The 14,246-nt window shown below is 41.6% G+C and overlaps 3 protein-coding genes across 3 annotated transcripts; all 3 read right to left on the reverse strand.

The window, feature by feature from the left end:
- Nucleotides 1-154: 154 nt before the first annotated feature.
- LOC115741984 (glycosylinositol phosphorylceramide mannosyl transferase 1-like) lies at nucleotides 155-3,421 on the reverse strand. The gene is made up of 5 exons (XM_030676052.2): nucleotides 2,956-3,421; nucleotides 2,025-2,412; nucleotides 1,327-1,490; nucleotides 1,149-1,219; nucleotides 155-624 (listed from the first exon to the last, which is right to left on the reverse strand). Exons 1-5 carry the CDS (start codon nucleotides 3,219-3,221, stop codon nucleotides 464-466), a joined length of 1,050 nt encoding a protein of 349 aa, XP_030531912.1. The 5' UTR covers nucleotides 3,222-3,421; the 3' UTR covers nucleotides 155-463.
- A 446-nt stretch (nucleotides 3,422-3,867) lies between these two features.
- On the reverse strand, nucleotides 3,868-9,701 carry LOC115741956 (DEAD-box ATP-dependent RNA helicase 7). Its single transcript, XM_030676011.2, has 14 exons — nucleotides 9,032-9,701; nucleotides 8,219-8,353; nucleotides 7,998-8,138; nucleotides 7,787-7,898; nucleotides 7,328-7,398; nucleotides 7,022-7,176; nucleotides 6,806-6,917; nucleotides 5,733-5,834; nucleotides 5,590-5,650; nucleotides 5,336-5,504; nucleotides 5,164-5,260; nucleotides 4,922-5,016; nucleotides 4,627-4,760; nucleotides 3,868-4,431 (listed from the first exon to the last, which is right to left on the reverse strand). Exons 1-14 carry the CDS (start codon nucleotides 9,560-9,562, stop codon nucleotides 4,199-4,201), a joined length of 2,148 nt encoding a protein of 715 aa, XP_030531871.1. The 5' UTR covers nucleotides 9,563-9,701; the 3' UTR covers nucleotides 3,868-4,198.
- Nucleotides 9,702-12,046: 2,345 nt separating this feature from the next.
- On the reverse strand, nucleotides 12,047-13,761 carry LOC115746164 (CDGSH iron-sulfur domain-containing protein NEET). Its single transcript, XM_030681882.2, has 2 exons — nucleotides 13,409-13,761; nucleotides 12,047-12,473 (listed from the first exon to the last, which is right to left on the reverse strand). The coding sequence occupies exons 1-2, from the start codon at nucleotides 13,639-13,641 to the stop codon at nucleotides 12,365-12,367; spliced, it is 342 nt and encodes a 113-aa protein (XP_030537742.1). The 5' UTR covers nucleotides 13,642-13,761; the 3' UTR covers nucleotides 12,047-12,364.
- Nucleotides 13,762-14,246: the final 485 nt, after the last annotated feature.

Raw genomic sequence — 14,246 nt, forward strand, 5'->3', positions numbered from 1 at the left:
CATCAACATGGCTAATGAGTGTGATTGAGCCGGTCCATGAGAACGAGGCTGTCACAATGATTGACCGTGAATGGTTCCCAATTGCTTACGAAATTGGCATTAGGATCGACGGAAAAAGAATGGCACGGAGAGACCGAAGGCAGAAGAGTCGAGATTACTAATATGAACCATTGAGCATGTCCCTCTCTGACAAAGTAAAGTGGTTCTCCCATGCATGGACTACACTTTAAGAGCCCCATTGGTTTGTGCAAGTTTTCCACCAAAAAGGGTTCAGAAAAGAAAGAAAATTGACAATAAGGACATCCTGAGTCCCGTTCCAGGAAGTTCTTTGTTCTTTCTCGAGTTAGCCGGCTCTGATGGAATGTACAATAACCCAGGAGCAACAAGTGACTGCCTGAAGTCCTAAACGAGCACGGCAATAACCGAAACGGCCAAGGCACAATTTTAATGGATCCAGCATGATTTACCAGAACCATTCCTGTCTTGCATCAACAGCTTTCACATTGGTATGCATAAGGGGCACGGTCTCATATAGAGAAAGCAGCTCATTCAGGCATCTGCTTCTACGGTCAGTTTGCCCTTCTAAACGGCTTGTACCTGAGGTTCCTATCTTGTAAGTCTTTCCTGAAAATATTTTGTCAAGAGATATTAGCAAAACCAGTTTGCTTAGAAAGATGATGTCATGAAAGCATTTTGCAAAGAGCATACCTGGAAAAGATAAGAGTAGGGATTTTTCTCAACTCTTAATTTACTAGCTGACTGGAATATGCACCTTGCATATCCCGCTAATTACCAATTTTTTAACGGTACCATGGGGCCATTGGCAAGACCCGGAGTTATTGAAACTTACATTTCTGAATATTTCTAGTGCAAAGGAGGCTAGCTTATATGAGGCTTCTTTCAAAAAAGGGTGATCAACTTTCTACTTTCTTTCGAGGATACTCAAGTTCCCATCCTTTTCATCTCTACTATTATTCCGCATCTGTGCCTTGTAAGAGGCAGGTTGGACTGGCTGCTATCTATGTTAGAAAAGCAATATGGTACTAGGTTCGGCAGATAATTAATCTAATTGACAATCAAAGTACATATCTTCCCTTGTTTGTCGAGGAGTTCCAAGCAATATCATACTAGCTTGGGCAGATCAATACCTTTCACCCAAATTGGAGGAGAACCAGAGGCATTGGCAATGAGCAGAGACATCGCAACATCTTCACAAATTCTGAGTAGCATAAAAAAATGAATTTCAATTCATTCAAGGACATAAAGAATCAATTGAAAATGCAGCACCATGCAGTCATTGTTCTTCAAAAACTTTGCAAGCTGTACCTCTCCCTAATAAGATAATCATAAACTGTCGATGGCATTATAGAGGTGTACATATCCAGGTATTTTCTATGAAAGAATGCTGCTTGTGCAAGAATCATGCTGTAGGTGCCCTTCCTCCAAACTGGCCACCATCCTTCATATTTGTAATATGGAACACCGTTTATCTGCAACAGGTCAAAAATATACTCAGTGACAGCTTCAGGACAAATCCTCTTGTTCCAGTTATACTCTGGAAATCAGTCAGTCCCAATTCTTTTCGACCCGCTGGAGAATACTTCTTCTATGGAAAATAAGTAGGTTTAAATTTATTCTTCCTGGCATAATTTCGGTGCCTGTTGTTAGTTACATCTTCTATAATCAAGTTTGTGTGTTACTTCCCCCACGATACCTATGGTGAGCATCAGTTCTTTTCCATAGCATTTTCCCTTAATACATAGAGGTGGCTACTGACTGCCAATTCGAATTTACAAAGAGACACTTGTAAGACTTTCTAGAGAAAACCAATAGGAGTTTCACAAAAGTACTGGATGTACAACAGCCCATCTTCTCCTTCTTTAATGCAGGGTCCATTTTGCAAATTGTAAGTTCATCATGGAGTTAAAGCATAGATTCTACCACTTCACCAAACGTTCAGAACAACTCTCCAAGATCTTATTCATTTTCGCAAATGATAGAATTAGGAAAGATACAAATCTGACCTCTGCTTCCGGCAAATGTGCACGGGGAACAAATCCCACCATAGTGGAAGGAGCACTCTGCCACACCGTGAAAGCAAAATCTAGAGTAGGACATGGAATAATTACGTCATCGTCAACAGAGAAAACTGCATCAGTTCTGATGTCCCCACTTGGCCTGAATCTACTTATCATGGTACCGTCACTGATGATATCGAACTTAAAATCATGCTTATGAGACTTTGACGCCACAACTTCATTGAGATGGGACTTCAGCTTCTCCTGCGGTGGACCACTTTGGCTCCATATGACCCGTATCGCATGGGTACCAGCGCAGGATGCATAGTGGCCGACAATTTGCTTAAAGTGGTTATTTTGGTTCCATGTGTTGATTAGCACAGTGTAACCACCCCTGCACATCAAAAGATGAAAGCAGAGAAGGAATAATACGCGCTCACATTTTACTGATCGCATCTCGTAATCCAAGTACTGTGCGAGTAAAAGAAGCAGCAGATAGTGCATGCCAAAACTATGTAGACATCACAGAATCGTAGTTAATGATCAAGCAGTAAAACAAAACCAATGCAAAACAAAATATATCTAGAACATGTCGATTCAACATTAAGGAAGCACACCACAAATACAGCAAATTTAGGGACCATTGTCTGAACAGAGCTTATCTTCGAGCAACAGATTGACCAACCATCCTAGTATTAATCAATCACACGGAAAGTATTTCTATTGAAGAATTATCGGGTGATTTTTCTCTGAGACCAGAACACGATATGCTATTTCACAATTTGCAAGCTACAAACACTAATCATTCTTGAAAACACGATGCATGCAAAAACAAGAAGCTGCAACCCAATAACCTCCGACAGAAACACTTCCAAAGCAAACAAAATTAAACACAATCTCACGGAAGGAAGTCCTGCGGAAATTTATTCAGAAATACCTTGAAGGAGAAGAGACTGAAGAAGGATGGTGAAAGTTCCATCCCATGAAAGAGTTCAATCTCGAACCGACCAAGAGGAAGAGGCCCAGGACAACAACGCAGGAGAGAAGCCTCAGCTTGGAGGCGGCGCCACAGAGCGGGTGGCGGAGCCGCCACAGGAGGAGCGGCCATCGGCCGCTGTACAAGCCTCTGGTGGCCGCTTTTTCCTTCGCCGGCGAGCCCAGCCCGGCTTCCTCCTCGCGGACTCTGATTAAGGCGGTGGACATGGATGATCGAAGTCAACGCGAGTAGCTATTGCGATTGATTTAGCTTGGGCAGTGACCATGACTGGCTCCGAAGCGGGGAGAAGCTAATTATCCTGCGATTGCAAAATCGACCGTTACGACGAGTGACGAGCTGGGGGAGGGAAGACCCGCTCCCGCGGACTGGACTCGGCACGTCGGGGTTCGGGTTATTCCACTGCTGGAGCTGATATATAAATCGCGAATTTCGTTAATCGGGAATTTCATTCTCCCTTCATCCGTACCATCGGTGTTGGTACTCCATCCAAAAAGCAAAATGACCTGAATACATTGTCTTAGTTTTGTGAGAAACAAACGGTATTGATGTCTCATTTCGATTGGAGAGCATGTGATTTTGATCCTCAAGGCTTTCCCATACGTAGATTTCATTTTCAAGCAAGACCATGGAATCTAGTCGGTTCTACTAACACAAAACTAGCATAAAACCCATACGCTTCTTCAAAAACTGCAATGGATTAGTTTTTACCCACATGAGATTTTATCATTTCGAACTCGAACCTTGGCACTCCATGGGTACATCGAATTACATGGTTACATGGTAAGATAAAAAGGAAAAAAAATGAAGTGAAGCTGAGCATCATTGCATTTCCACCGTTGAAAAGCACAAAAGTAGAAAGCAACTCTTATATTGGAACTGATTAAGAATATATATACTCAAGCATACACCTCACATTTGCAACAAAAACAAAAATTAGAAGGGTGGAGACATCACTAAAACGCCCCCACAAAAAATTGGGAAAAAATAAGACAAAGTTGACTGAGGAAATAGGACAATATAGGACCACGGTACCAAATAATTATCCTAAAGTGGGTCGTTACAGACGCTTGAGGTTACGTCTCTACAATCATAAAATCAGCCAAAATTTCTGCATCGACCTAAATCAATGCCTTCCATTTTTTCAGAAGGTCAGACTCCAAGGAACTGGCTGCAGATTACTTTATCACCTTCTACTGTTGCTGCGACCTCTCCCGCCACTGAAGCCACCAGAAAACCGGCCATTCCTTTGGCCTGAAAAACTACCACCTCTACCCCCAGAAAAACCACCGCCCCTACCACCAAAGCCGCCACGACCACCCCCACCGCCAAATCTTCCCCCTCTTGACTGGTCTCTCTCCTGGAGACGCGGCAATGTTTTTACCACCTCTAAGCTTACATTTGCTGCATTCTCCTGACCTGCAATTCAGATGAGGGAAATAAATATCAAAATCAATCATCGTCCAGATAATGAGAATCTGACTGAACCGCTGCACTAGGCTGATGAACCCACAACATAGTCTGCTAAAATAAGAGAAAAATCCATGAAAAGTATGTGCAAAGTGCAGCATCACATATGACTTAGGAGCCTGATGAGTTCAGTAGTTTAAGTACCAGCAAGGAAAGCATCCAGATCTTCAGCTGCCACATCAAATACCACGCCATTTCCATCAGCTGTGAGAGAAAGACCCTTCACGGACTCTACTTTTTCTTCAGGCAAGAATCTCCTCAGGACACCAAAAGCATACCTGAAAACCAAAGTGATATATAAACCCAGAGTCAGATCAGGTGAGAATAGAATACAATAAGAAACCTAGAAGGGGGCCAAGCCCCCACATCCACACAATATCTACAATGCAGTACTGCAAAGCAATACAACTTTTTGACAACAGAGATCATGCATACTTACGAAGGTGTATAAATGGGCTTTCCAGTCTCAAGAAGTAAGGTTACATGGTTCTCAAGTGATGAAAGCAGTGATCTGCTCTTTATTTCACTATAACCCTGAAAAAGGAAGAGTGTACAGATTATATTTGTTAAAAAACCGAAGAAACAAGGAAAAGAGATGCATGTCAACGAAGTGCAATAAAATAATGTAATAAGCAATCAGCTTTGTTAAGGTAACAAGACGTGAGCGGACAATAAACTTACAGAAGCCTTAGCAAGAGCCTTTGCAAGTAATTCTACTGCCGACATGCCAGACGTGTTCAGTAGTAGCTCGGCAGCAGACTTGAATGCCGGAACAACACTGCATTTCGGAGGTTATTAGCATCTCGTTGTTATAGACAATAATTCAGCTTCTCATTAAAAAGAATGACTGTACCTATCAGAAATTTGTGTTATTGATTCAGCAGCTTCGACGCCAGCAGCTTGAGCAACATCACTTGGCTGTGGAGCTGCAATGTGTTCAAATTTTACACCAGACTCTTTTTCGATTTTAGATACATTTGCCCTTCTTGGATCGTACAGCATGACAGCTACTCCAGTATTGCCTAGAGAACAACATTGCCCTCAGCATCTGGCAAGCTGCAGAAATAATGGAAGTATGGAAAATGCAGTTTCAAGTTAAACAATTACCAGCTCTCCCCGTCCGTCCAGATCTGTGAATATAGGCTTCAACATCACGTGGAGGCTCGCACTTCCAAAAAAACAATGCCAAATATCAGCATGAACACATTTAGAAAAAAAAACCAAATCAGAACATACCATATACAGCATACCTGGATAATTAACTGGACATCGTTGATGTCCAATCCTCGTGCCGCCACATTCGTGGCTACTAATGTCATAAACTTGCCAGACCTGAAACCAGCAAGTGTAACCTGCACTCAAGAGGCAACGTTTAAGTAAGGAAAATAGTGTCATGTGTCAATTAAGAGGCAAAAGAGGTTTCAGCCATCTTAATATAGATGGTCATTGGTCGCCATTCTAAGCATGTGTCCGGAATGACCTTTCAATTTTGTTTTGCATAATATAAATCTTGTGGCTCACACACTATTTTTAAAAATGAAACTCTGAAAATTATCACAACACTCAAGTATTGACATGTAAATTCATAAACAATTTCTTCATAGTTTTCTCAAATTCATATGACATTTTACATTTTAGCAGGAAGTACTTTTTGCTTTTGCTCAAGTGTAACCAAACATGCCCTAGAGTATGAGAGGTATTTTCTAGAAATACTAGCATACACGAAACCACAAAATAAGATACAAGGAATGCATCAGTTAAACAGATAGCCCATGCAAATTAACCAAAGAATCTTGTTTCCACAGTCACGATGCCGGACTACCAATGAATCAGATCCAACAAAAAAGAATCATAATTCATACTATTGAAGCCTAACCCGCACATTTATCAGTAAAAAATCAGAGGGTAGGTACCCCACTAAAAGCATCAGCCACTTTTAATCTCTTAAAATATTTTATAAATGAAAGGAAAATTTTCGCTACAGACCAATCTCGATGCCTCTGGATGTAACGCTTATTACCTTAATCATTTATACCTTGTACAACCACCATGCATCAATATATCAGCACTCTCCAAGGAAATGAACATCTAGGCAAACTAGGTTGGTTGACTTGATTAACAAAGTAGGGAACTCGCACAACATTGTCATCCACTATATGTGGTTGACAACTGCAAAGCAGGTAAACCAACTATTCCTAGTCATGTAACTTAGTATAACAAAGCATGCTCTCTCTTCCTTGTTCATCTCCTCTTCAGTATGCTACAAAATTAATACCCTTACATGAAATAATACGTATAAAGATTCCGCACATTCATCATTTACCTCTCGTTGGGCTTGCTGTATGTCTCCATGCAAGGGCCGTGCTCCAGTCAGCAATCCCGAAAGTTGAGAAGCAGATTCCTTTGTCTCAGTAAAAATTATGGTACGGCCTCCACTAAAGAAAATCCAACCGGAGAAGAAAGTTTAAAGAGTGTTCAGTAAATCTCGTGACTAACAAAAGAGCACAGCATTAAAGAAATGAAAATGGAAACAACTAACCTGCCGTAACAGCGTATTATGTCTGGGATAAGCTGAGGTCTGGCCAAGCTTGTACAAGGGATAACGATATGTCTCACATTGGTGCTGGCCTTCATTTTCTCATTACCTACTAGATCTACAGTTCTCTTGTTTTGTTTAAGGAACCTAGAAGAAATCTGGAAATGCAAAGTTATGGTATCAGGAAAAGTTGGGTGAAGATAAGTTTGCACAGCAGCAAATTAAAAAAAAAAACAAAAAAAACAAACATTGACAACTGAGACACAAATACTGAACAACAAAACAGTTTTGCCAGAATGAATTACGTACACCCTTCACCCAGTCTGGTAAGGTAGCACTAAAGAGCAGCGTCTGAACTTTACTTGAATCCTTCACCTTGCCTGCAAGAACCAGAAGAATTGAGGGATAAGTTTATGCACTTTTATAAGCAGCATGGTTAAATCAAAAAAATAACAGTATTAGTATAGTGAGACTTCAAATATCTCAGTAGATGATCAAAATCCAAACTGCAGCTTAGATAATGCCTTATGTAAATCTACTCAGGCATGCCTCGAGGAGAGGAATAACAATATTGGTTTGTGCCCCCCTTAATGGATGCACAATAAGAGATATGTTACATGTAGTAGAGCATTTAAAAGGCAGAAAAAGAAAATAAAGATCTTGCTACCCAATGCTGAAATTTCACTAATAAGAATTGTAATTGCTATATATAAGTGGAGCATAATTCCACCAGAAACTTCAAAGTGAAAAATTGCAGCACACACGCACCAAGAATTAGCTCCACATCTTCAACAAAACCCATCCTTAGCATTTCATCAGCCTCATCAAGGACACGGAAGGTTAAAGAGCTCAAGTCAATATTTTCCCTCTCAATGTGGTCCTGCCACAAGATGTAACAAATAAGATCAACGCTGTGAAGATGACCGTTATTCCCAGCAGGTGAAAGAAAACCAAACAATATTCCAATTCAATGAATTACTTTTACGCGGCCAGGCGTTCCAATCACTATATCAACCCCTCTCCTCAATTTGCTCTCCTGAGCTTGATAGGGAGCCCCACCATACAAACAACATGATGTTAAGCCCACTGCTCCACCATAAACTTCAAAATCAGAAAACACCTAAAATGATAGAGTAAAAGATGTCAGATATCTATCTCTGTATCTAGATGAGATTATTTCCATAAGCTTGCTTGCACTACCTGCTTGGCCAACTCCCTAGTAGGTAAAAGCACCAACACACTAGGTGGCCTACTATATCCTGTCTTCCTTGAGGTTTTTGCAGGCCCGTTCGTCAGAGATTCCAAAATGGGCAAGACAAAAGCTAGAGTTTTTCCCTGGTACAATTCGCACAGTGAACGAGGTGATTATCAGTGCAAAAAAAAATTAAAACTCATCAACTACAGAACTAAGCAAACAGTTCAAAAACTCATGTTCCTAGCAGCCAATCATCTATAAAAAATTCGAAAAGCAACAGCGGCCAAACAGTCTTTACACATTTATTGTTTTATATCCCAAGTAACACCAGTGAACTAATAATGTACGGATGACTCTGCCACAAGCCAAAAGGTTTATTAGCTGTAGGTTCACATGCCATAAAACATCAGCCAAGATTTGGCTTATATGAAGAAGGTGAAGGAGTGAAACACAGGGAAATAGGACCGGAAATGCATGAAAGACATTTCACGACCGAATTGCACTGTGCCATACTCTACACTATAATTGCTTTGTCTCGCCATTAATAAAACCACCACGCAAACTCATTAGCAGCCTCACAGTGATAAAACAATATTCACCAAGCTCATAAATCAACCATTCACAAGTCGTAGAGCAAATAAAATCTAATCTTTTCAAACAGGTCAGCTTTGTGACCCTTTCCCGCCATCATACACTATTATTACTCCAGCGTCCAGACCATTCGTTTATCTAATTTGTCAGTTAAACTGGCAGATATCAAACAAGCACGCGACCATCAACATATCAATCCTACGAAATTCAAATAAAAAAATTTATACCTGACCAGTGCGGGCACGGCCGACCAAATCAGACCCATCGAGGACGATATTAAACGTCATGGCCTGAATGGGAAACAAAGACGCGATCCCATTGTCCTTCAACTTCAATCTCAAGCTGTCCGAAATCCTAAAATTTGACACAGCGTTGGGGTTCTCCTCCTGAACCACCTCATCATCGCCGTCGCTCAACCTCGCCTTCTTCTTCTTCTCCCCCTCCTTCTTCGCTTTCAAATTCTCGGGGTCAACCAACTCGGAGCTGGTCTCGCTCTTACCTTCATCGTCGTCCTCGCCAACCTCCAACGCCTTCCTCTTCTTCTCCCTCTTCGCAACTTCCTGATGCTCCAAGAGCTTTGATTGCTTGGATTCGGAGCTTTTGCTGCTCTTCTTTTCCTTCTTATGTTTCTTCTCCAACGCCGGAGACTCAAAACCTTCGCCCTCGAGCTGCACCTTTGCCTTCATCTTCTTCTCTTCGCTTTTGCTTTTCGAGTTCTCGGAGGATTGAATTGAATCGGATATAGCTATGGAAGGCATCGATGAAGATGATGGATACAGAGAAACTGACGAGAAAGGTGAGAGAGGAGTTTTGTTCTCTTTTCTCTTCTCCTGCTTGAAGAATGGTGTGACGGTGAGCTGCGGCAAGCAGGAGCAAGAGAGGAGAGACAGGGAAGGAATTGCGACTTAGGGTTTTGAGTTTATATGGCTTTGGAGGTTGAGTGAATTCTGGCCGTTGGATGGTGGAGGCAACTACTGAAATCGACGCCCACCGTTGGATTGCAAGATTCGGCCCAGGAGGGCCGGAATCATCTAACTGCTTCCAAAAAGCTGAATAATGACGTCGTTTTGCCCAGCTCAAGCGACCGTCTCCGTTCTTTGGTCTAAAATTTTTCAAATGCTTCCGTCTTGCTGAGGAAATATCTAAAACCTCGCCCCTTTTTTACGGGTTACCTCGCCTTTCTTTTAATTACCTTTTAAAACTCCGTTTATTTTTCCAGTACCCAAAAAAATTTCAAACTTTAACTGCAGTAATAATTATATCTTAAACTTTTTTTCATCTCGTAAAAATCTTAAAATTTTGATCAAGTTCCATATCTACTTCAAATTTCTTTTGTCTCGTAAAAAAACACTAACTTGAAATCCCGTCTCAATTCTTCCTTTAACTTTTTTTCTATTAACCATCCACCCAAAATCGCCCTTAGTGACATAGCATTTCCACGTCATTGCTCTAGCTTTTTGCCAACTTTTATATAGAAGATGGCTTTCGGAGAAGAATTTTCATGTTAGCCCAAATGATGTCCTATTGGATACAAAATTTAAGACAAAAACTAGAGCAATTAGATGTGGCTTTCTTCAATTGTTCTTACTTTTAAGAGTGTCTTCTTCCATCTTGATAAGGATCTTCGATTTTGCACTCAATCTTCAATCTTTCGTGTTCGGGAGTCTTCAATATCTCGTAATCGAAGAGCTTGCACTCGAGAGTTTTCCATCTCTCGGTTATTAAGAGAAATTTCGGATAGAGGGTTAATAGGGATAGATTTAAGACTCAAAAAAAAAATTGTGATTTTTTACGACACAAAAATAGTTTGTTGTGAAATTGGAACTAAACCTAAAGTTTTAGGTTTTTTATGGGATAAAAGAAAGTTAGAGGTAGAATAAATAGAAAGTTCTAGAAAACATTTTCTACAAGTAATCGCCTATATCGATTACAAAATGAATGAGTAAAATTTATTTTTTTATTCGCGATGATAAAATTTTTTATTGACTAAATATTTTAGACAATACGAATGATCATTTTAAAAAAAAATATTCAATTCATTTATTTGTCGTGAAACATACATACCTCCATTGATGTCACATCATGCCACTGCCCACCACCGGCGGTGCCGGTCTCGTCCTCGTCAAAGGTGATTCTCTAGTCTCTCAACCGCACCGATTAGGACCTTACCACCACCATTAGGGACGTCGCCAAATTTGGGCTTGATATCAAATTGATTTTTATAGCCCAAATCCTTGTTGCTACAAATTTCAACGTATCAAGGGGCAAGTTGCAATAAGAACAACGTCGGGAGATAAATAGCCGCAATCCTAAAACTCGAAGGGCAAAATGTAATTCTTCCCAACTTATACCTCGAAGAGGGATGAGCTCGTGGATGTTGGAGATTGGGAGCCGAACCCCGCACATCTAATACTAGCATCCTCATCTTTCAATCTCTTTACCAGAAGATTCGCATGGCTATTAGCATAATTAAAAGGTTTAAAAAACAGAAGGAAAAAAGAAGGGGTATTGTTCTTGCTAGGCCTAACTGGATGAACGAGGCCCAGGATGAAAACTAACTTGCTTGATCCCGCTGATTTGGCACCTTTGGCCTGGGTCTAGCAAGCTGCAGGCCCAAGATAAGCTCCAGTTTCTAGGCCCAAGGAAAAGGACAGGCGATAACTTCATTGATTAACAAAAGTGCCCGTGTAGATTTTTCTTTCTTCTCATACCAATGGCTCATATAAACCTTAAAGCAGCAAACTATTTCTTCACGAACAGCAATACCTATGTACACAAAATCCGACATTAATTGACAGCAACGTTAAAGCAGTTACGCCAGAGGATAGCAGCAAAAGCAATGCCGGTTTCAAATTCATCCCTCACGGTCCATCTTTGAAAGAGCCTTGGATGCGTGCAGAGAAACTCGCATCCATGGACTGATGAGCTTCGGCTGATTCTCTAAGAACATAATTGCGATCTTCCCATTCATTACCCCTGGGTATTTCTAACTAGGAAAACCATAGTCAGGGGCATTACTTCCCATTGAGTTTGGGAACCCATTTAGCCAAAGTTCAAGAAGCAAAAAGGAAGAGGTGCTTGCAGCTCGCTAAATGGAGCTAAATGACATCAAAGAGTACACTCGAAATTTCTGTCAAATTGATAAATATGCAGCAAAGGGAAAACCATCATACATAACAGGAACATGAAACTTAGATACATTAAGCACGAGAAACCTGTAAAGGAGAGCTATATACGAGATAAAAAAGGGGAAGTACCATTACAAGATGGCACGAATTGAAAGGGTCTCAAAATCTGCAGAGGGGCATCGATGAGAGGACACGGCAGTAATAGTGGGCTAACCCTCCAGCTTTAGAAGTCATGGCATAAATACCATGCAAACATGAGAAAGAAAACAACAACCCACGATCAACGAACCCAGAAGTACTTTCAGCTTATTTATTGCGGGAGCAGCAACTCAGTTTGTTCTGTAGTATGACAGACAAGATTCACCTCGTACACACGCAAAATTCAGACTTTCAATTTAACATGCCAAATTGGCCATATGAACACACTACAATCTACTCTTTTTGCTTCTTCAACAGCAAAGGACCGACATTGTCCCCGGTAGCTTTGTTATGCTTCACATGGCTGCCATCACAGAGGGGGAACGTCCCAGATCTCCAGCATCTGCAATCAAAGTTCAAAAACCGAGGAAACACGAGATGAGTTACAATATGAGACATCGTACAACAGAAGATGTATATCATGACGTAATTTATACAGCATGATTCAGCCTGAGAATGTATAGGAGTTCTTTAAATCACATATCCCCAGTAAAACCACGAAATTATCAGACATTGCTCCAACCAATTATCTGCGAACTGACAAAGTACAATAAAGTCAGCTAATTCCTAGTCATTAATCCGTCCTGCACGAGCGTCACAACCAATCCAAGAAACGTATGCAGGAAAGTACTATACTAAACACCCTGCACCCCCTGCGTATGCATTATCCCCTTTCCTGGAAAACGATCCCGCACTTGAGTAATTAAGTAGAAGTTAGTAACACCATTCACCAGCCATCAATGCATATGAACAAAATGCTTCCATTTCATATTGCCGAGTAGTCACATCTCTCCTCCACGAGTAATGTGCAGCGACAGCATGTAGCACCGGAAATATAATCTACCCAAGATAGTTGAACTCGATTGAGGTGCACTATCTTACAAGTACAGTACAGACCCATTGTCCCACTACTGAATAAAGCAAAATGGCCTCATCCTTTAGCTATAGACCGATGACATAGAGATGACTAATTTAGGTTAAATAACAAATATGCGAATCCTGTCTTTCAGTAGGTCCCGCTTTTCTGTGATGTAATTGACTTGGACTACTAGAATAAACCGAGGCAATTTCCTCTCTATTGCAAGGGCCAATTCAAATGCACGGTTTCATTCACAGTCAGCCACCACTAGCGTGGGAACAGGTCCACGAGAGTAACTGCTAATCACTAACCTTGTCCAGCAATAACTCCAATGCACGCAATCATGCTCTAAAAGCGACGACAGCGAAATGAACTCGAAACGTTGAACTTCAAAATCGAAAGCCACATCGGCGACCTACCGACAATAAGCGGTGAGCGGCTTCGAGAGCTCGGAAACGACGACGGCGTCCACGACTTTCTCCTCGCTCTTCCTGATCTCGGGGTTTATGGCTTGAGCCTCCGCCCTCACCGATACCAACCGTCTCGTCCTCGCTCTCTCGACCGCACCGGCGAATCCTCCGTCTCTGCCTCGCCTCCGCACCGCCACCGATGACGAAAGACCTACGCCCGCTAGATTCAAAATCGACGCCATGGATGATGAGCTCGAGCGAGAGTGAAGAAGGTCAGCTACTTGTTCGTGGAGTGACGGATGACGGTGGACCGCTTACACATTTTGCTTTTTCCGAAGGTTGAGAAATTAGGTGGGGGAAGAACGTGTGGCGAGCACGCTTCGTTGGATGTGGCGTTGGTGATGGGCGATCGAGGGGATGGAAGTAGCGACACGTGTTTGCTGTAGGAGCATAGCGAGTTGCGAAAGGGTGGCGGGAATATGCGATTCCGGGGAGTCGGGAGCTAGAGGACAAGTCCGTCCTCACGGGCTTTTCATTGTTCTCAAAGCCCAATTGATGTCTTGAAGAAAAAGAGGAAGGCCAACGAGGAGGCCGAGGGAACAAAAATTCCTTCACTTTAGAGAAATTCCACGTCACTGTGTGTCCAAAAGATCGACGACACCCATGGCCCACATTATTGACGATAACCAGCTCTTCGCTGAAGAAAATTATTACCGACTTATAGAAAACACCAACTTGTCCCTAAGTAAATTCTTAAACCGTATCATCTGAGATCTCGTTCGGACTTCGAGATTCCTCATACATAAAACATCTAGAGGATATTTCCCGCCATCAGAGAATAAAAAGA

The sequence above is a fragment of the Rhodamnia argentea genome, chromosome 7 (assembly GCF_020921035.1).
Source record: "Rhodamnia argentea isolate NSW1041297 chromosome 7, ASM2092103v1, whole genome shotgun sequence".
NCBI classification, from domain to species: domain Eukaryota; kingdom Viridiplantae; phylum Streptophyta; class Magnoliopsida; order Myrtales; family Myrtaceae; genus Rhodamnia; species Rhodamnia argentea.

Bases quoted from the DNA above. Each gene is read 5' to 3' on its own strand.
- LOC115741956 (XM_030676011.2), bottom strand. From the start codon at position 9,562: ATGCCTTCCATAGCTATATCCGATTCAATTCAATCCTCCGAGAACTCG. The intron at 8,139-8,218 runs GTAGTGCAAGCA...CTATCATTTTAG, and splicing joins CTAGGGAGTTGGCCAAGCAG to GTGTTTTCTGATTTTGAAGT. The intron at 5,651-5,732 runs GTATGCTGTATA...TTTTTTTGGAAG, and splicing joins ATGTCCAGTTAATTATCCAG to TGCGAGCCTCCACGTGATGT.
- LOC115746164 (XM_030681882.2), bottom strand. From the start codon at position 13,641: ATGGCGTCGATTTTGAATCTAGCGGGCGTAGGTCTTTCGTCATCGGTG. The intron at 12,474-13,408 runs GTAGGTCGCCGA...CTTTGATTGCAG, and splicing joins CCGCTCACCGCTTATTGTCG to ATGCTGGAGATCTGGGACGT.
- LOC115741984 (XM_030676052.2), bottom strand. From the start codon at position 3,221: ATGTCCACCGCCTTAATCAGAGTCCGCGAGGAGGAAGCCGGGCTGGGC. The intron at 2,413-2,955 runs GTATTTCTGAAT...TTTGATGTGCAG, and splicing joins TCAGTCTCTTCTCCTTCAAG to GGGTGGTTACACTGTGCTAA. The intron at 1,491-2,024 runs GTCAGATTTGTA...GACCTGTTGCAG, and splicing joins CACATTTGCCGGAAGCAGAG to ATAAACGGTGTTCCATATTA.